This window comes from Protopterus annectens, chromosome 5.part1, assembly GCF_019279795.1.
Source record: "Protopterus annectens isolate FY-2018-M chromosome 5.part1, PAN1.0, whole genome shotgun sequence".
Taxonomy (NCBI): Eukaryota; Metazoa; Chordata; order Ceratodontiformes; family Protopteridae; genus Protopterus; species Protopterus annectens.
In genome coordinates this window covers 418,738,079-418,761,395 of record NC_056736.1, presented here as the reverse complement: position 1 = coordinate 418,761,395, position 23,317 = coordinate 418,738,079, and the positions used below count along the sequence as shown (strand labels likewise).

At 39.4% G+C, this 23,317-nt stretch overlaps 1 protein-coding gene across 1 annotated transcript in view; it reads right to left on the bottom strand.

Moving 5' to 3' along the window:
• The window catches only part of LOC122803455, a 726,176-nt gene that overhangs the window by 590,365 nt on the left and 112,494 nt on the right, over positions 1-23,317 (bottom strand). Inside the window, exon 3 of the mRNA XM_044073073.1 lies at positions 5,247-5,405. Coding sequence (XP_043929008.1) covers positions 5,247-5,405 — 159 coding nt within the window. The remainder of the gene's footprint in view (positions 1-5,246; positions 5,406-23,317) is intronic.

Below are 23,317 nucleotides of genomic sequence, written 5' to 3'. Positions count from 1 at the left end.
GTGGGGTTTAAAATATATGACCCTTTATTGGGTGATAGCCATCTTTAATGATATTATTGTCACCATGCATAGCTCTGAGAAAACAATCCAACAGAATTTTTACACCATACTTCGGTGGTGGTGCTGCAGTAGCGTTGTCGCCTCACAGTAAGACGTTGTCCTGTTAGATTCTCAACTAGAGCATCTTCTGTGTGGAGACATGCGTGAATGGGTGTACCTTCATTGAAGGTTGTGCGTCAGGGCCGGCAACTCGGCACGTAAAACATCTACTGCCAATCATTAGTGGACCGGAGTTCCGCTGTGGCGACCCCTAACCGGGAAAAGCCAAAAGACACAACAACAACTGGTGCACCAACTCACTTCTGCTGTCACAAAGCGGCACGTGAACATTGATCAGTATGGACCACATGGTTCTACTGATTCATGTTTTATTCATTAGGTCCTATACTATTCATTATCTTATCATTTTATACATTTATTGTCAAGTACTTTAACGCTACATAGTACAAATATGAGGTGATCATTTATTAATATATTAATATGTTTGTATTTTTCTTTTTCTTTATGCCAACATTATATAGATTGTGATGTTACCTGTTTTAAGTATTGAATTTTTATTTTGTGTTATAAGGGTTAATCCAATCCCTCAATCATTATTCTAATTGTTTAATCATATTGTTTCTGATTGCCAATTATGCAATCTGACACTTTTAGGGATTTGTATAAAAATGCTTCAGTTGAAAGTTCTAGTTAAGCCTGATGAAGCGTGTTTTTGGATACACGTGAAAGCGCTTGTTATTCCATTTTAATAAATAGACCTTGTTTTTACATCGTGGTGGTTTCTACCTGGTTTATTTTTCATTGGATTTTTGCCTTCTTGTGGAAACCTTTGGATGATGGCATTCCTCGTTTATATATTCATTTCTGTCACAAAGTTGTTTATTTAATAAAACATTTGCCTAGACTTTAAACATAGATCTGCAGTTAATTAATCTAATGTGCGTTCCTGTTTATTTTTTAATCATCTGTTGTACTATGTAAAATGGCAGCTACTATGTTCAGCATCTGAAGCATTGCTTTTTTTTTTTTAAATTTAATAACACACCATGTACCCAATATTGGTAGGTATGGTTTAGAGAAGAACTCACTACAGGTTTGCATGTAGAGCTGTACTGTGGCATGTTTTTATCCCACCACTTCCTAAAGTACATCTCACTTGCGAGCATTTGTACAGATATAGGATAAGGACACCAGCACAGACTCCTCCTATGATGACAGAGATTCTCTTCCCCATGGTTTTATCCAAACTGGTTTTAAATACCTCAGGCAAAGGTATTTCCTTAATATGCACTGAAAAACATTTCAGATTAGCTAGATCCACTCAGTAAATCAGCATACTTTGAATATATTAAAGTTATGATTTTTCTGAAGGTTCAGTTTATACAGAACTTTGAAGGCTGAGATTATAGTTCTTTCTACTTATCCCTAAATGATAGAACACATATTCTGTCTTGGTGGTAGTGAATAGGATTATCATTTCATGATCTGTTCTTCAATGTAACAGGTAAAGGAGATTCAGATTCCTTAAAGTCTTCGAATATCCAAAAACAAGCAAACAGAGGACAACCACGTCGATAAAAGTACCATAAAACTTTATTTCCACAGATGAGCACTTTCAGGCCATATGCCCTTCATCAGATAACAACAGTATAAAACCTCACATATTTAAAATAAATATCAGCCTGTCACATTTCAATAAAAAGCCCACCTTTTCTTTAGGATGGGTTTTAAAGGTATATACCCATTAATACCAGGAGACCTATCTGCTCCTATATATATATATATATATATATATATATATATATATAGACACACACACACACACACACATATATATATATATATATATATATATATATATATATATATATATATATATATATATATATATATATAGGTTAACTACATAATCTCGAGACTATGTAGCTGAAACCCCTAAATGTCGAAAGACCAGAAGCGCGAAATTCAAAATCCCGAACGTACAACACACATACAGCACACACATACACATACACACAACTTCCCCCCACAATGAAACATATCATCCTACACTACAGATAAGCAGGGGAAACAAGCCCCCCTGCACCCCCCACACCCCGCTACTTAAATATACTAACTCCGAGATAGCACAGACACAATAGGGAAACTCACACCCACACATTCTACAGTCCCTTAACACACACACATCACAGTCACAGCACACACTGACACACACTAAAGCCCCTAACCAACAAACTTACACATAGATACTTACTTGAACTTCCACCTATCTATCAACAAACCGCAACACCAGAAGCGCTGCTTCAATATCTCCGAACATCGGGATTTTGAATTTTGTGCTTCTGGTCTTTTGGTATTTAGGGGTTTCGGCGATACAGTCTCAAGACTTTGGAATCTGGTAATCGAACATTTCAAGATTATGTAGTGATTCTATATATATATATATATATATATATATATATATATATATGTGTGTGTGTGTGTGTGTGTGTAGATATATATATATATATATATATATATATATATATATATATATATATATATATATATATATATATATATATATATATATATATATATATGGGTCTATATTAGAACATCGAAGTTTCACAACTTCGAATGTCCTAATATCGACCTCTATTCAGTGAACGCTGAAAACAGCGAAGCTGCAGAATACCGAATTTCTTCCGTTGGCTGTTCCTGTGGCTTCCCTATTTTCAGCACTGTGGTGGAAAGTTACTGGTCAGGATCAGGTAAGTGTGCGATTGTGTGGACATGAGGGTAAGGGCGCAGGGTAGGTGAGTTAGGGCTAGGGCATGGGTCAGGTAAGTGTGCGATTGTGTGGACATGAGGGTTAGGGTGGGACAGGTGAGTTAGGGTTAGGGAGCGGGAGAGGTGAGTGTGCAATAGTGATGGTCCTTAGGGTTAGGGTTTGGATTAAGGTAAGTGGATAGCTAGTGGTGTATGTACACTTTAGTGTAGGGTTAGATGTAGGATTTTAGGTGTATGTGTCTGGATTGCTGTTTGTTTGGCATGCTTGTGTTGTGTGTATGTGTGTCGGAACAGCAAATTTTTCCCTGGGAAAAATTAGCTGTTCTGCATGTTCGATATTGTCAGTGTTCGCTGAATAGGGGTAGATATTAGAACATTCAACGTTTTAAAAAGTTGATGTTCTAATATAGACCCATATATATATGTATATATATATATATATATATATATATATATATATATATGTATGTATATGTATATATATATATATATATATATATATATATATATATATACATATACATATATATCTATATATATATATATATGTAAGAAATGAACTTCGTGACAATAAAAGCATTCAAAAAAATAGTAAATCACACCAACAACTCTTGTAGAACTTTAACGCTTTCGTCTTATTTATTATCAAGACTTCTTCAGAAAGACATGTTTCATAAGTATGAGCAACCATTTTCACTACTTTTATATACATTAGTTCTAGCAGGCCATTTAAATTAACAACAGTTCCTTTCCAATAGTAAAGTGCGAACAAGCAGGGTGCTGTGTGCATTTTCATTAACATTACAATCGCAGTTACATAAGGTAAATTAGTCAGACAGTAATAGCCTTGTGGTTCGCTTTTTTCGGTTCGGTTCGTTTTTTTGCACACAATCCCTTTTAGTATTCACACGACACCACAAGGCTATTACTGTCTGACTAATTTACCTTGTGTAACTGCGATTATAATGTTAATGAAAATGCACACAGCACCCTGCTTGTTCACACTTTACTATTGGAAAGGAACTGTTGTTAATTTAAATGGCCTGCTAGAACTAATGTATATAAAGGAAGTGTAAATGGTTGCTCATACTTATGAAACATGTCTTTCTGAAGAAGTCTTGATAATAAATAAGACGAAAGCGCTAAAGTTCTACAAGAGTTGTTGGTGTGATTTACTATTTTTTTGAATGCTTTTATTATCACGAAGTTCATTTCTTAGTTAAAATTTCTTCTCTTCATTCAATTTTTTTGAGTGCGGTTAATTTTAGTTTTATATATATATATATATATATATATATATATATATATATATATATATATATATATATATATATATATATATATATATATGTACACACACACACACACGCACACATTTTATATATATATATATATATATATATATATATATATATATATATATACATACACACACACATACACATATGAGAGTATGAGAGTAAGGATGTTAGATATACATATATATAGGAGAGTAGGTAAAGTCTTGTGGGGCATACAGGGTTACAGCTTGCTGCTCCCCTGTACTGTCATTTATTTTAATTCTCCAAGACCTACTTGTAAACCAGTCTAACCATTTCACTAGGGGGATGGTCACTATCTATGGAAACCTTTTTCTTTAATAGAAACAAATTAGTAACATACTCAAATGTCCTTTGAAGATTTATAAACAGTACATTCATTTCAAGACATGGTCAAGCACCTTGGAAACAAAATATCAGAAAAACAGAAAGTTAATGTTGTTGAAAAGTCTTTTCAGAAGAATGTTCTATGATACATCAGTGGCCAAAATGCAGCAGCATGCTTATCAAAGTAGCTATGATAGACTTCTCCAGAACTTTGGAGATACAGCTAAATAAATGTATGTACCTTTAAGAGCTACCGCAAAAGTCCAAGTGGGTTGCAATAACATTTCTTATGAAACACTTCCAGCGCATTCATTTTTAATTTGTTTGTTGTATTTAAGACTGAAGGGAATGAAGGGTTTTCAGAAGCAGCATTCCTCCCTCATTTATGACAAGTTGTATATTATTCAAAAACACAGTGACTAGGAAGGCAGTGAATTAACTTTTAGTTAACTGATAGTCCGCAAGGGTAAGACATATTATTATGAATAAGCTATAAAACATTGTAATATCATCCTTAGTGTTTCTAATTATATGCCTCTGAAAGATAATATTAATCTGGAAACACAGTTTAGCCAACATTTGCAAATGAAAGAATAGAGCAGCTGCTGAAAATCTCATATACATAATGAAAAAAGAAATATGAAGACAGAAGCAAAACTTCATGGGCACATAAAATTGTAGCATCATGTTTTAAGTTATATGATTTTAGTAAAAAGAAAACCCTTAGTAGTTTCCATGCAACAAAACTGCACAGCGAGTTTGCCTTACTTTGTCTGATGGATCAGTATGCACCAATGTATGGGAGCGCAAATGGGGAATGTTTAGAGCACAGAACTGCTTGTCCCAGAGAGTCACCCATTCTCCATAAGTATCGACAACCTTGACATTTAATGGCAGACAACATGCGTTGTCATTATTGTCTAACATCTGACTTTCACTTCTTCCTTAAATGTAAAAAAAAAACAAAAAGTTATAATCATAAGTTACAATTTGACTTTAGGACATTTGCTTAAAATGTTTTGTGCAAATGATAAATTTGTATTGTACTACTATTGCCTCTCTTTTAAATAGACAAAAAAACAACTATAGATCTGCGCTGTAAATGGTGCTCTTTTATAACATACATAGTTTCCTTTATAGAGGATATGCAAGTTTGTGCCACTTCTCTTTAAAACCTCTTAGTCATGGTATTTATGTTCCTCATTGAGTCACTTTACAGTTAAGCTCAGATGCTCTGAGAATGTCACCCAATGGGCAATCCACAAAACTTGCTAAAACTTATCCCAAAGTTCGTCAGCCTCAGAACTAATTATATTAATTAAAAAGGTGCAGAGATGAAGCCCTCTGTATGGGAGTGTCAGGTTACACTTCATCTGTTAAACACATTTTGTGGACTGCCTATTCTGTGAGTTAATCTTGACTGAACAGGATTCACTAAAAAGTGACTCAGTCAGATGAACTAGGCTGATTTCTTATATTAGGAAAATTTTAAATTCCTACTTAGCTTTATTAAATAATCAATATACTTAAATTAATATTACAGATTTAACTGGTGAGTACACCACTAGTGCAAAAATAACTGAATGTTGTTGATTTATACAGATGTACATCACATGAACTTATACAACACAGAAACACATATAAAACATGGAGGCACAAACTGAAGGTTTGTGGTAGAGATTTAGTTAATAGTGAGAATGAAGAGGACAGATCAAGAGTTTCAGATCATTTATCAAAGAATAGGCTTCTGACTGTAGGAGGACCAAAGCCGAAAGATAATGGCACATGTAGCAGACCATTGGAATATGTGTGTGTGTGTGTGTGTGTGTGTGTGTGTGTGTGTGTGTGTGTGTGTGTGTGTGTGTGTGTGTGCATGCGTGTGTGAGTTAACTATGTTAAATAAAGATAACATTGTTAAAAATATTTATGGTTTCTTGATAGAGTTTTTAGAACATGTATAATATTCATCCTATCTACATTTTATATATATATATATATAACATGTATCATTTATTCATCCTATCTAAATTATGTATATAACATGTATCATTTATTCCCCAATTAATTCAAAAATCATTCAGGTAGGATGCAATGTTCCAGGTGCAACTAACACTAGGTAAAACTGCAATCCAAAATGTAGCTTGCTACAGATACCCCACCATGCCCCAAGATTCTCACTACACCTTTCTAAACATACTGGAAAATATTAAGATACACCCAAACACCCTAATACTGGGTGATTTCAACTACCCTGCCATTAACTGGGAAAACTACTCGTGTACCAACACCTTTGCCCAACGGTTCTTGGAATTCATAAATTCCAACGCCCTGGATCAACTAATCCATAGTCCCACCAGGGGCTCCAGTATCCTAGACCTGGTAATTACCAACATGGGAAATTGATGCTCCACACCTATGGTCACCCCCTCATTGGTCAGGTCAGACCATAAGCTAATCACCCTAAACATCCACATCAACCCCCCACTCCCCAGTAAGGAAACCTCCATAAAAAACTTCTCCAAAGCCAACTTCATGCTACTCAAGTCAGAAGTAACAAACTTCATGACACCCATGCAGATGGGAACAGAAAGTTCATCTGCTGAGTCCTACACTAAGACACTGTATGAGCACATCCACTCATGCATGAATCGTGCCATCCCGAATAGAACCAAGATGCTCTCTTCCAAAAAAAGGAAGCCAATCTAGTGGTCCCCTGCCATAAACAAACTTTACAACAGAAGGAAGAAACTGTTGCAGAAAAGAGGAAAATCCCAGGATGCAAAAAACTCCCTCACCAGCCTCAGTAAGAAGCTGAGATCCCTCGTAAAATCCTCCAAAGCTAGTTACGAAAATAAAATTACCAAAGATTCCAAAGACAACCACAAGGCATTCTATAACTATGTCAAGAATCTAAATGGCAATGCTCAGATCTGCTCTGAGCTACAACAGAATGGCATTAAATATATTTATCCCAAGGATATTGCCAATATCCTGGCAGATCGATTCAGTGCCAATGTCACCCTCCCTCTCACCCCCTAAATGGCCCATATCAATACCGGAAGATTGCCAAATTCCGGTAATAACGGCCACACAGGTAGAGAACGCACTCTCCAAAGTTAAGAAAACAGCATCCATGGGACCAGATGACATCCCGGGCTGTGTACTACATGAACTACAAAATGAACTGGCACCTCACCTAAGTGTCATGTTTAATCATACCCTCACCTCAGGCTTTGTGCCCACTGAGTGGCGCACAGCTACAGATATCCCACTCCACAAGTGGGGATCCACCTTGGATCCTGGGAACTGCCGCCCCATCAGTCTGACAATCCTGATCTGCAAGGCCATGGAACGTATTATCATGGAACTTATAAACAAAGATATTGGCAACCTTCAAACACTGGACCCCACCCAGTTTGGGTTCATGCAAGACCGATTTTGTCTCCTGAACCTGATTGACTTCTTCGAATCAGTCTCCAGAGCCGTGGATGAGGGTAAGGCAGTCCACACAGCCTATCTGGACCTCACCAAGGCCTTTGACACCATTCCCCACTCTGGAATCATAGATAAACTTACTAAGTTGGGCATTAATCCCTACATCACTCGATGGGTTGCCAACTGGCTTACTGACAGAACCCACACTATAAAAGTAGCTGACTCCAAATCCAGCTCCAGAGAAGTGACAAGTGGAGTACCTCAGGGTTCAGTCCTGGGACCTCTCTTGTTTGGCATCTACTTCTCTGAAGTACAGGCCAACACTAAGGGACTCTGGCTAACAAAGTTCGCAGATGACTGCAAACTGGGAGCCATTATTGAATCCCCAAATGATGTGGATACTCTACAAAAGGGCCTTACAGAAACAGATGCTTGGTGCCAGAGGCAAGAAATGTATAGTTATCCCCTTTGAGAAAAAACATGTACCCGTGAATTATCACATAGGTGGCAGTACACTAAACACCAAAAGTGTGATTAGAGACTTAGGGACACAGGTGGACAGTGGTCTCACCTTCAATAACCACATCACCACAACAGTCAGGAAATCCTTCTATGTGGCACACCTCATCACTAAGAGCTTTTCATCCAGAAAAAAGGAGGTTACTGTCCCACTGTACTCATCCCTCATTAGACCCATTATGAACTACAACGCCCTATTTGGTATGTACCTCTCAAGACATCTGCAACAACTGGAAAGGCCACAGAAATACCTCACTAAAAGAATCACAGGTCTAAATTAGATGCCGTATGCTGGCCGCCTTAAAAAACTCCAGTTATACTCTGTCGCATATTGTCTACTCAGAGGCGATCTCTGCTGAACATACAAGGCCATGTCAAACCCAGAGCTGTTGGACATGCTACACTTAAAGAAATACCAATCCCTCAGATCCACACGCTCCAGGGATCTAAACCTTGTCATCACAATAAACAAAACATGCTGGAGGGATAAGTTCCTGACCCAGAGACTCCCCAGAATCTGGAATAGACTTCCCATACATGTCAAGCAGAACACCTCCTTGGACCTCTTCAAAAGGAACCTTGACGATTGGATGGGAGAAAGGAAATTCACTCCAGGGATCATGTCAGTCGCCCTGCTAGACAGGGATCCAGGGAAGTAAACAGTGTGGGAAGAAATAGCCAGGGAATTGTTATGGCTAGGCTTGTATAGGCCCTAGGGCTGATAGCCCAGTACCAACCTATGAACATATGAATCTATAAACATGAACTATCCAAGATACAGACAAAGAACTGTACAATTATTTCCTTATAGAGACACCATTAGTACCTACATTTAGGGGTTTGCCCAAGGTACATAAGGACATGGTACATCCACCTTTAAGACCTATAGTGTGCAGCAGAGGCTGGTTAACAGAAACATTGTCAGTGTATGTACAGAAATGTCTGAGACCTATAGTAGAGAACACTATTACTATTATTAGAGATACACAGCATTTTTTAGAGACTTTGTCAGAGTACACACACAATGATGTTCATGTTTTTGATTACTATTTAGTTGCATTAGACGTTACCTCTTTATTCACTAGTATTATTAACAATATAGGCCTAGAATATGTGAGGCTGTTCCTAATTAATAAAAACACTCCTAGAGAAGAAGTTATTAGAATTGTCACACTATTAGAAATTATACTTAGCCGTAATGCTTTTACCTGCGGGAATAAATATTACTTACAAGTCAATGGAGTGGCAATGGGGACACCATGTGCCAACTCTTATGCAAATATTGCAATGGCCTACTAGGAACACACTTATGTAATGAACAACATGGTGTTTAGTGAGAATATTAGGTATTATAAACGTTTTGTGGACGATGTCTTTTTAATATGGAAAGGCAGTTTAGAGAGTTTGACAGTTTTTCTTGAATATATAAATGGCACCACTAGTTTTCTTCAATTCACAGCTAAGTCCTCTAAGGAAGAGATTGATTTTCTTGATGTCTCTATTATTATGAGCAGAGAAGAGATTCAGACAGAATTATACAGGAAGAGTTGTAGAAAAAATACACTACTATATAGGAGTGGCATGCACCCTCCTCATGTTTATCATAACATAGTAAAAGGACAAGAACTAAGAGTATTTAGACTGACTAGCCATGATGGAACTTTTGATAAGACTATAAATAATCTCAAAGGTCAGTTCAACAAAGAGGTTATAGAGAGAGAGAGTTCAGGAGTATTAGACTCTATATCTATGGTCAGACAGGATAGGGGCAAACCTTTCTTTAAACAAGGTGAACATCATTCATATATAATAGACACCAGTAATCAGACACAGAGGCTTACCATTCCCTACACAAACAATAAGAAAATTAATGAGGTTATCAGCAAGCACTGGAACATTCTAACCATGGATGAAACAGTGTTACAAATAGTCGGGGAATGACCTAGATACTCCTACAGGAACACCAAATCACTTAAAATAATACTTTGCTATGATGATAACACTAAAGATATAGTACAGTCAGATAGGCAAGGCACTTTGCTTGCCGGAGTTGTAATCACTGTAAGTTCATGAAGAATGACAACACCTTCAAACATCCTGATACCGGGAAGCTGTATAGTTTTAAGCACTATGCTGACTGCAAATCCAGGAATTTGGTTTATTTAGCTCAGTGTTTGAAATGTGAATCTTTCTATATTGGAAAGACCAATAGAACGTTAAGAGTGAGAGTAAGAGAACACTTGTACGCCATAAGACGAGAAGATGAGCATAATGCCTTAGCGAGGCACACTATCAGCAATGATTTAAGTCATAAATGAGCTTATCAGAACCATTACTAGACTAGGGAACATAAAGAACTACACTGAAAAGGAGGAAAATAAATGGATCCTGAGGTATCAGGCAGATAAAGGACATGGTCTCAATGAAAAGGTAAGCTTGAAACCTTTCCTGAAAGATAGACCGGTCAATCGGCTGAATCTTTCCTTGGTTTCACAGTACTAGTTTTATAATTTTTTTCATTAGAGGACGTTATACCTCACCTCAGTCTACTGCTAGTTATTCCACATACCACCTATGTCATTATTTATAGGCAGCCATGTTTGCTAATGATAGCAGTGTTCTTAGTTACCTTTTGCATATAGTGTTAGATAAATAGCTTAGTCATGATTGTGTTTACCCATTTTAGCATTATCATATAGGTATAGAGAGTTTTTATTAGTAAATTATTTATATATATATATATATATATATATATATATATATATATATTTTTACATCTTTTATATGTATATTTTAGAGCATTGCATTTATAGGGTTTTTGATATATACATTCTCTTTATATATATTTTATATGCATTTTAAGTTTATTTTTATACATATACCATGATATAAGATTATGTTTACCGCTTTAATGTTTTAATTGTAAGTAATCATGGGTCAGGTGATACATGAAGTGCTATTTAATGGCAGTTTGGTTTTAAAATTTCATTAAGTCTGAAGAAGTGTTCTGTGCCAATGCGAAAGCGCTTACTATTCTACTTTCATTAAAGAGTTTTGTTGGATATTCGAGCCAATGGTGCGCCTTTGTGTTTATGCCTCCATGAACTATCCAAGCATTAAAAATATCCAGCCATATTGTTGTATTTCTTCAAAAATAAAAAACAATTAAACCAAAATGTATACTTTGTTTTGATCTCATTTTATTAGTATTAATGGCTGTTGCTTGTGGTGGTGGTTTTGCCACTTGAGGGTGATGAGGCTTGCTGGAAGGATGGATGCAAGTCTAGATGCTCCTGCATATAATTTTAAGAAATGCAGAAAAGTAAATAATAAACAAAATACATGTATGTAATACAAATGATAGTGAGAAAAAGGGTTGGGCAGAATGAGAGAGAGAGACTTACAGATACAATACGAAAATTCAGCTCATATACTTATTTATTATGATAGCTTTATAGGCGATGTAGTGGAAAAACACTCACACCAAAGTAACAATGATGGCAAAGTATATAACTGATGGGGAAGTAAACCCACAGCCATCATCACATACAAGCTAGAAGGCCAGACCTTAATGCGTTGAACTACTTGTACAACCAGACCAAAGGCTGCAGTCAAACACACAGTGATGTCATCAGAGTAAGTCTGTTGGGAAAGGCTGAGTGAGAAAAAGGTACAAATACAAAGAAAACATGTGACTCTCCCTTACAATGTCATTAAGTGCTGTTCTCAAAAGTACAACAAGCACCCCCTAAATTAGCAATGATGTCACTAGAGGCACCCAAAGGCGAATCAAATACAGTGCTAGTCTGAAAGCAAAGCCTTAAGGTGTTGAGATACTTCTACAATCCAATTGAAACTTGCAGTCCAACACACACTAATAGTGTGTATGAGACAAAGCTACAGATACAAAAAAATACAGCTCAGATGCATCTTTCACCTACAGTGTTACAGGTAGAATACTAGAAAGAACACCAAACAAGCACCACAAATTACCAATAAGGGCATAATATACAACTAAGAGGGAGTTATACAATAAACATCATCATATGTAAAATGAAAGAAAAGTCTTAATGTGCTGAGCTGCTTGTACAATTGCATGAAAATGTACATATGCAGACACATAGTAATAGGATCAGACAGTCATTTTGCTACCTTTAAACTATGGAGCTTAGCATAGAAGTACTGGAGAAAATCTATACAGTGTCAGGTTATGGCTGTACTACCTGAGCAGATTATTAACATTTAAAACTGTACGATATGAAGCAGTTATACTCACCCTGGTGTCATGTAGTTCTAGATAAGGCTCCTGGGATTATGGAGTGAGAAACAGAAGTGTGTAAGATATGTGCATGGCACATTTTGTATGTACAGGTAAGTGAAGGGTTACTTAAAATACAGTGGTGATCTTGAACTCCAACCACAACCTTCCAATGTTTAAAGAGGTTGGATGTCATCGCTTCATGTTACTATAATGGTGATGACAGTGATCATCCATGTGTTGGATGCCAGTGGCATGAGCCACTGCCTGGGCTAAGCCAGGTTATGGTCTTATACTAAGAACATTCATAGCTCTCCTGTAACAGCCTGTAGATGTAGTCCTGGTTTAATATGAGGAAGAAGATTTTAGTTTCATCCACACACCACCCTTGTGCTCTGAAAGGAACACTGCCTTCTTCCTCAGTAGACATCTCAGTATTAGTGACAACTGGCAGAGAAAAAAGTGGCAGATAATTCTTTCTCATACTCATTCTCAGGTACTACTCCATAATGGTGGGAAGCTCATTTTCATGACAGGTGGTGAGACAGCCCAATATATTTAGTGTATGGGAATGTTTCAACATTGCTCTTTAAGGTGAGAAAATGACAGTCCTATATCTGTTTACATGCTGTTAAAAAGCATGCATAACAGTGAACCCATTTGCATTAGGACTGATGTGGACTTGCATACATCCCCTTGGGGACTTGGGGTGAAACATGCATACAGAGTGCTGCTCGCAGGTGCCTAGGAGGGTGCACAGCACTGGGTAGACTTCATCCTAGGTGGATGCATGGCACTGGGTAGACTTCACCCAGGTGGGTGCACGGCACTGGGCAGACTTCATCCTAGGTGAGTGCATGGCACTGGATAGACTTCATCCTAGGTGGGTGCATGGCACCTGGTAGACTTCATCCTAGGTGGGTGCATGGCACTGGGTAGACCTCATCCTAGGTGGATGCACGGCACTGGGTAGACTTCATCCTAGGTGGGTGCATGGCACTGGGTAGACTTCATCCTAGGTGGGTGCATGGCACTGGGTAGACTTCATCCTAAGTGGGTGCATGGCACTGGGTAGACCTCATCCTAGGTGGGTGCATGGCACTGGGTAGACCTCATCCTAGGTGGGTGCATGGCACTGGGTAGACTTTAACCTAGGTGGGTGTATGGCACTGGGTAGACTTCATCCTAGGTGGGTGCATGGCACTGGGTACACTTTAACCTAGGTGGGTGTATGGCATTGGGTAGACTTCATCCTAGGTGGCTGCATGGCACTGGGTAGACTTCATCCTAAATGGGTGCATGGCACTGGGTAGACTTCATCCTAGGTGAGTGCATGGCACTGGGTAGACTTCATCCTAACTGGGTGCATGGCACTGGGTAGACTTCATACTAGCTGGGTGCATGGCACTGGGTAGACCTCATCCTAGGTGGATGCACGGCACTGGGTAGACTTCATCCTAGGTGGGTGCATGGCACTGGGTAGACTTCATCCTAGGTGGGTGCATGGCACTGGGTAGACTTCATCCTAAGTGGGTGCATGGCACTGGGTAGACCTCATCCTAGGTGGGTGCATGGCACTGGGTAGACCTCATCCTAGGTGGCTGCATGGCACTGGGTAGACTTTAACCTAGGTGGGTGTATGGCACTGGGTAGACTTCATCCTAGGTGGGTGCATGGCACTGGGTACACTTTAACCTAGGTGGGTGTATGGCACTGGGTAGACTTCATCCTAGGTGGCTGCATGGCACTGGGTAGACTTCATCCTAAATGGGTGCATGGCACTGGGTAGACTTCATCCTAAATGGGTGCATGGCACTGGGTAGACTTCATCCTAGCTGGGTGCATGGCACTGGGTGGACTTCATCCAAGCTGGGTGCACAGCACTAGATAGACCTCATCCTAGGTGGGTGCATGGCACTGGGTAGACTTCATCCTAGGTGGGTGCATGGCACTGGGTAGACTTCATCCTAGGTGGGTGCATGGCACTGGGTATACTTCATCCTAGGTGGGTGCATGGCACTGGGTAGACTTCATCCTAAGTGGGTGCATGGCACTGGGTAGACCTCATCCTAGGTGGGTGCATGGGCACTGGGTAGACTTCATCCTAAATAGGTGCATGGCACTGGGTAGACTTCATCCTAGGTGGGTGCATGGCACTGGGTAGACTTCATCCTAGCTGGGTGCATGGCACTGGGTGGACTTCATCCAAGCTGGGTGCACAGCACTAGATAGACCTCATCCTAGGTGGGTGCATGGCACTGGGTAGACTTCATCCTAGGTGGGTGCATGGCACTGGGTAGACTTTATCCTAGGTGGGTGCATGGCACTGGGTATACTTCATCCTAGGTGGGTGCATGGCACTGGGTAGACTTCATCCTAAGTGGGTGCATGACACTGGGTAGACCTCATCCTAGGTGGGTACATGGGCACTGGGTAGACCTCATCCTAGGTGGGTGCATGGCACTGGGTAAACTTTAACCTAGGTGGGTGTATGGCACTGGGTAGACTTCATCCTAGGTGGCTGCATGGAACTGGGTAGACTTCATCCTAAATGGGTGCATGGCACTGGGTAGACTTCATCCTAGGTGGGTGCACGGCACTGGGTAGACTTTATCCTAGGTGGGTGCATGGCACTGGGTAGATCTCATCCTAGGTGGGTGCATGGCACTGGATAGACTTCATCACAGAGTTTGGCCAATCAGCATGAAGCAGAAATGATGTGATTCACAAACACAAATGAGTCAAGCCCTCATTTGTATTATCACATCATCCAGGAACCCACATTTGCATGTTATAAATGTAAGGAATGGTACTGAGCACCATCCTGTTGCAGAAGAATTCCCAGAGAACAACTTCAACACCTGCAACAGGTACACTTTATACTAATTGGTTCTACAGCTCTTGCAAAGTAAGTGCTACTTTTTCAGTTTCACTTTTAAAATATTAGTAAAGTTAACTGCAGTGGGACTTTAGTGTATTGTGATATAGCTTTGACAAAATTTGTATGGGCCATTGAACAGGTAGAGTGATAGGGGTGCAGCTAAGGTAAGGTAATTGTTATCCTGAAGTAATGTTAATCCTAATGGGAAAAAATCAATTGGAAAATACTCCTGTCACATGTGAACACTTTCAGGTCAGCTTTGTACTATCATTTGGTATAAAACCATTTTCCTGGTCTATAGTATATATATATATATATATATATATATATATATATATATATATATATATATATATATATATAGTGTGTGTGTGTGTGTATGTATGTATGGGTCTACTTCACAAGAAAAAAAGACCACATTACTGAAGATGAAAAGGCTGAGATGAGAACTCCAAAACTTCACATGAATGAATGACCACCTAGCCAACACAATTCCAATGGTAAGCAACCACTGGGCAGCAGGGCCACTGACATTACTCTTGCTGCTAAAAAATATATATCCACCTAGCCTGAGAAGGTATATTGAAAGATGGTAGGCCCAGCCACATGTCATGGACACAGGGAAGTTTCTGGACTCTTTCAGGGATAGTGACACCTACACATGGTCTCACAGTGTGGTGCTGGATATTAGTGCAAAGTATCATTGGGCACAAGGGTATCTACTCAAGATACCCCAGATACATAGCTGTCTTCCTCTGTAACAGTAGCTGTAAGTCCTGCTGACCCATTACTTGCTGGCCAAGTTATTAAAGCTGTTTGATATGGGTTATACAGGAGCATTAAGGATTCCACCAGCATGACTGTCTGCACAAGATATGTTATTTAAATGTTTGGTTTTCAAACAATAGTATTCCTACATCCAACTTTCATGTATACTTCTGTTGCTGGGTCATTTGTACACAGGGGATTGTGCTTTGTTATGCTTTGTTATGCTAACAAGTGATTCTCTATCTGACACCACCACTGTGAAATTTCCACCAACTATGGTAGCAAGATCTGCAACCTCCTGATGATGATGATGATGATGATGCTGATGATAACAGGGATGATTTGGCACAGTCATGGAATAAAGTGTGTGGGTGTTGGACACAAACCATGGACAAAGTCTGTATGCCTACTCAGGAAATGCACATCACACAGGCAGGACAAGTTATTGGAGAAACTAACAGTCAGAAAAGTAAAGTACCCCCTACTGGACACATATCAGGATCTGCCCATAGCCATTTTGGGTGGGAGATACACAAGGGGGATGAGTATTGGTGTTTGCTGGAGAGTGGAGACCTGGTTACTGCCCTCCCTCTTAAGTTGATGTGGCAATGGCTGCAAGATAGCATATGTGCAGGGCCATCATGGAGACACATACTAGTACCTTCACAGCCATAGCAGGGGTACTAATGGTGATGTGAGGTGTGTAAGATGACTTATGAGATTGCATATCCAATATGTGTGATTATTTTGAAAGACTAAATCATATACTTTAACATGCCAAGTCCTTTCAAGCTCACCTGCTGTGTGTGAAGGTACCATTCATGAAGCCCTTCCATCACTACCTCCACAGATGATGACCATTGTGGCCATGGATGACCAAAACCATGCTTATAGGGAGCTAATACTTCTACAGATAAATCTGTTGTGGAGGCGTCTATAGCAAGCAAAGGATGTCACCAGGGTCATGGTGGGCATGACAGTGACTTGTCTGATAATGGATGTCATTCATGGCCAGACAGCATGTTAACATCTAGTCAGTATAATGGTATAACCCTGAACTGTAGCTGGCTCAAGTGGCATCCCGTGCCATTCCTATGAATCAACATCCCCCAAGGTCTTCAAGTGGAGAGCAAAAAAAAGGACTCCTCTGACACTTGCAAGATGGTTCCTGCAGACATGGGGACAGTGAGCCACCACAGCTTTTCAAGAAGGGAAAAGCAAAAAAAAATGTGGCAAACAATTGCTACCGTTTATACTCTGCCTGCAAGAGTGCTAGGGCACAGGTTTATTTTAAACAAAAAAAACTTGATTTTTATTTTAAACTGTAGCAACAGTTGCTACAATTTATACCCTGGCTGCATAGAACACTACATCTATCATGTTTTAGTTGAAAAAAATCTTTGTTCTTTTAAACTATAGCAAACTGTTTGCTACAATATAGCAAGCATTTACTACAGTTTAGACCACACATAGATTGTTACAGCTCTCAATTTTTGATTGAAAATGCAATACCAGCTTTTAAAAGCTTGTTTTTCACTAAAGAGCAGTTGGAATGATGGGTGGCCCACCGATCACAATCCATAACACTTTGCTCCTAGGGCAGTTGTCCCTCTCGCCTCCCCCAAGGTATGTTACATGTATAAAGTACAGTTCAAGATATAGCCATCTTTCATGGGCAATTTATTTATTTATTTATTTTACATTTGTTGACCGGGCTAGTCTAGCTGGATACATTTCCATTTTCAGTAGAGGCCCGGGGAGAAAAGCTCCACATAAATTTGAACAAAAAACGTTACAATAGACAAGCAAATGGACAAAATCATCATAGATGAAAAGACAAATAAAAAATATAGTATCCAATAACAGATATATACAAAGAGAGTATCACATTTCTAAAAATAACATTAAGTAGCTGAAATAACATCAAGAACAAGGCACAAAACAGAGAGCAAAATGTATTAATAATATTAAAGAACTAATCTTAGTAACAGAAGGAGAAAGAGAAGCACTAAAATAGGAGAGGAGAAGGGGAAGCAGTATAAGAAAAGAGAAGGGAAAGTTGTGAGAGATTAGCATAGAGGAAAGAAGAAACAAAATACTCTAAAAGGAGGTAGACTGAAGCAGATACAGTAAAGAGAGAGGGAAAGTAAAGTAGTAGGAAAGTGCAGAGTAGTAGGAAAGCGCAGAGGAGGTAAAGGATTAGTCAGGTTTTGAACAGGAACAGAGCCAGTGGCTTTGGAAGTAATCTTTGATTTTGTGTTTAAAGAGAGGCAGAGATGTAGTAAGTGTTATGTCGCTAGGAAGCAGATTCCAGTTCCTTCCTACAGTATTATTGAAGAGAGAGTCACCGGCAGAATTATAAGTCTTTGTTATAGTAGCCATAAGTTTACTGGATGAGCGAAGGGAGTTTAGGTTGTTATAAGGGATTAAAAGTTTAGAAAGAATAGGGTTTTGTTTGGTTGGTATAAGATTTTATGGGCAATAGTGAGTTGAGGGATTAACAGAAGGTTTTGTAGTTCAAGCCAGCCTAGAAGTTTCAGGTTAATACAGTGATGAGTTCTAAAAGGGTTACTAGTGGCAAACGGGCAATGTTGTTGTAGCAAGTAGCCAGTTTGTTAAGGTTGGCTTTCTTAAGGTTAGTAAAATTGGTGAGGCATAAAGAAGAGTAGACAAAAGATGAGAGTGGGCAATCTTGGCTCTGGATGATGATGTTAGGAAAGGTTTAATTCTATATAGGCTTCCTATTTTTCTATTGACTGTTTTAATGGTGTTGTTGATATGATGGTCAAAGGAGAGGTTGTTATCAATTGTTATTCCTAATAATTTTGTTGTTGGATCAGGAGCAATGAGAGTGGCATTATTTGAGGAGATGGTGAAGTCCAAGGGGGTGGACCTAGTGCTAGGAGAGAAAAGGAGAAGTTTAGTTTTTGGCATTGAGGAGGAGGTTGCGTCTGGTGAACCAAGTTTCTACAGTGTTGAAGACATTTTGAGTAATAGATGAAAGTTCATTAGGAGATGAAGCAGAGCAGATAAGGGTGGAGTCATCTGCATATTGAATGCAGGTAGATTGAGGAATTGCTAAGTGAAGATCATTGATGAACAGGGAGAAGAGAAGAGGTCCTAGAATGGAGCCCTGAGGTACACCGATGGAAACGGGTGTGAGTGAGGAAATTTGGTTTTCCCAACGAACTGCTTGCTGTCTATTGCCAAGGTAGGATGTAAACCAGTTAATGGCAAGATTATCAAAGGAGAGGGATGTAAGAGTGTTAATTAAAATGGAGTGGTTGACCATATCGAAAGCTTTAGAGAGGTCAATGAAAAGAGCAGAAGAGAGAAGGTTGTTGTTGCGGTTCCTGTTGATAGTATCTACAAATGATAGGAGAGCAGTGGTAGTACTGTGATGTGGTCTGAAACCGTATTGACAGTTTGCTATTATGTTGTTTTGAGAGAGATGCTGTAAAAGTTGCTGGTGAATACATTTTTCCATTATTTTTGCTAAGGGAGAAAGGAGGGCAATTGGTCTATAGTTTGAGTACTCAATGGAGTTTCCACCTTTATGTAAAGGGATAATATGGGATATTTTCCAGATGTCTGGGATGGTTCCCTCTTGGATTGTCCTGTTTATAAGTATAGATACTGGATATGCAATTTCTTTGGCAGCTTTTTGGAGAAAAAGTGAAGGGAGCTTGTCAGCAGAAGGGGTACAAGGCTTCAGTTTGTGGATAAGTCTAGAGATGAAAGATGTAGGAATAGGTTGTATTTTAAAGTTATTTGAAGGGTGTCTTTGGTTTATAGGTGGGCTGGAGTTATTAGTGCTAAGTTGTTTAGCTAGTGATAGAATAGTGTCAGTAAAAAAAGAGTTGAAAGCATTTGCAGTGAGGTGGGGAGTATCTGGGTCGGCATTGAGAGGGTGGGAGTTTTGGATGTTCCTGGGGAGAGGAGTCTATTTATAGATGACAAAACTGTTTGGGGTTGTTATGATGAGTTTGTTGAAGTTTGCAGTAGTAGGGTCAGAAATTATTGCTTTTTTAGTCGAGTTTCTAAGTTGGCAGAAATGAAGAAGATCAAGGGAATTTCTATGGTTTCTCCATTTCGCCCAGACTTTATTTCTGGAGAGAATTAGCTTTTTAGTTTCTTTAGAGAGCCATGGGGCAATATTGGGTTTCATTCTGATGGTGCGTTCAGGAGCATGTTTGTTGAGAATGGATAAAAAAGTGGTATTAAAGTATGATACTGCATTTTCAAGGGGAAGAGATTTCAGGGGGCTCCAGTTGCATTTGCTGAGTTCATTTTGAAATAGGTCTATGTTAAAATTTTTAGTAGAGCGTATTTTTTGAATATTAGGGGGGTTTGGGAAATCAGTTCTTTCTCTAGTAATAAAGGTTAAAGCATGATCACTTATATCATCAGGCAGGGTTCCTGCTTTGTAGGTGTGTTTGATTTTGTTTATGAGTATCCAGTCTAAAATACTCTCTTTATTGTTAGGCTTGTTGATTCTAGTGGTTGAAGTAATAGTCTGGGTGAAACCATATAGGTTCATATGAGAGGAAGGATTATCTGCATTGATAGTGTTCCAGTCAACATTGATGCCACCTAGAATTATAGTTTCTTGGGGGTAAGTAGTAGATACCCAGCTGAGAAAGGGTTCTAGTATGGGTATATTGTTTCCTGGTGGTAAGTAGATGCAGATAATGTAAAGGGATTTCTTGGTGTTTATTTGGAGTTTTGTTATGATGGCTTCTACTTTGCAATCTGGGGTAGGATAGGCTGGAAGAGTAGAGATATTAAGCTGATTCTTAAAAAGAATTGCTACTCCACCACCTTTACGTTTTGGTCGGTCAAGTCTTATTATGCTATATCCTTGGGGTGTGATCTCAGTGTCTTTTGTTTCTGGTTTGAGCCAGGTCTCTGAGAGGCACAGAATGTCAAACGAATGAATATCAAGGAGGGCATGTAATTGAGCTATTTTGTTATTTATACTATGAATGTTTAGGTGTCCAATAAGGAGGGAGTCATAGATTTTAGGTGAATTAGTTTTGGGAGAGGGATAAGCTGGCCCAGGATTAGGGTGGATGTCTCCATCTTGTAATGTAAGAAGATTAGGTTTAGTTATTAAATGGTTCTTTAGAAAGATTTGAAGTATTAGTTTCTTATTGGTCGGATATACATACTTAAGGTGGGAGAGTCTGTGGTATTTAGGTAAGAGATAGTTGGGGTTAAAGGTAATATTGGAGTGTAAAATGGGAGAAGTATTTGTAAGGGTAGATGTGTGTTTATTGGGGTAGATGGAGTGGGCAGAAAGAGGGTTTTCAAAGAAGGTAAGAAGGTATGCAGAGAACAGGATGGTAAGGAGTGGAATTGTAAGTGTGGGCATAGTAGGGAAGTTGGGAGGCATAGTTAGAGAGTATTATAGTAGGAGTTAAGGAAGATACTAGAAGTGGCTAAGATAGGAGAAATGATATAAAGCCTAATAGGAGAGGGAGGAGAGAAAGAGGGCCAGTAAGAGGTAGTAAGAGGGAGTAAAATGGTAGTGTAAGAGAAAAATAAAGAATAAAAATGAAGTATATGACAAATATAGAGCTGTGAGGTCAGATATAAGGGAGGGATTTTGGAAGGAATGAGGTAAGAGGGGAGGAGGTGGTAAGGGGTGTGGTTAACAGAGGAGCGGGATAAAGCAGGGTAAGATATTGGAAGAAAGAAGTAGGGGGTGTGTTCAGAGAGGTATAAGAGTAGGACCCCTGGGGGTGGGTGGGAATTGGGGGTAGGGAGGGGAGCGGAGTGAGCCCACAGGTTGAACAGAGCGGGAAGAAACAGCTGAAGGAGAGATGGGAAAGGAGGCAATCAAAAATGCAGGTAAGTAAGGTGAGAGAGGTATATAGTGAGAAAAAGAAGGTAAAGTAGAGACCAGAGTTCAGGGAGAAGATAGAGCACAGACAGGTAAAAATCAGTATGTGAACATACAGTGAAAATAGAGGAAGAGCAGGTCTAAGTTAACGAGGAAGGTAGGCAGCTTACAAGGAATAGAGCAAAGCAGAGAGATAGGGGACAGATGGAGAGTGAGGCTAGGATAGAGGTGAAAAGGAATAGGAAGCCAGAGTACTATTGTAAACAGATGTAAGGGCTAGTTGGAGCCAGAAGGGAACAGCATACGAAACAACAGAAACGGAGGGGAGGGAGCTACCTATAAGATAGCGCAGATAAAAAGAGAAAGAAACGGAGAAATAAAGAATAAGACCAAGAGGGGTGTGAGGGAGAAGAGAAAATAGTTAAAAAGTAGGAGAGTAGAGCATACGAAGGGTGGGAGAGGGGGGGGCTAAGAAGGGCAGCTACTGGCTGCTAGAGACTCACACACAGGCAAACTATAAGACCCTTACAGGAATACCAGAACAGGAGCCTAATTTGCAAACAAATCTATGCCCAGAACCTACTTTCTCTACTTTTCTTTCCTTTTCTTTCCTTGGTAGAGTGTACAGTATAGGACAGGCAGTTTCAATCAGTCACAAGAGGGTTGGCAGGTTCTTCTGGCACCAGGAGGATTTACAAGAAGACTGGAAACAGTATAGTTCAGCTGGAATTTCTCTACTTTTCTTTCCTTTTCTTTCCTTGGTAGAGTGTACAGTATAGGACAGGCAGTTTCAATCAGTCACAAGAGGGTTGGCAGGTTCTTCCGGCACCAGGAGGATTTACAAGAAGACTGGAAACAGTATAGTTCAGCTGGAATTTCTCTACTTTTCTTTCCTTTTCTTTCCTTGGTAGAGTGTACAGTATAGGACAGGCAGTTTCAATCAGTCACAAGAGGGTTGGCAGGTTCTTCCGCACCAGGAGGATTTACAAGAAGACTGGAAACAGTATAGTTCAGCTGGAATTTCTCTACTTTTCTTTCCTTTTCTTTCCTTGGTAGAGTGTACAGTATAGGACAGGCAGTTTCAATCAGTCACAAGAGGGTTGGCAGGTTCTTCCGGCACCAGGAGGATTTAC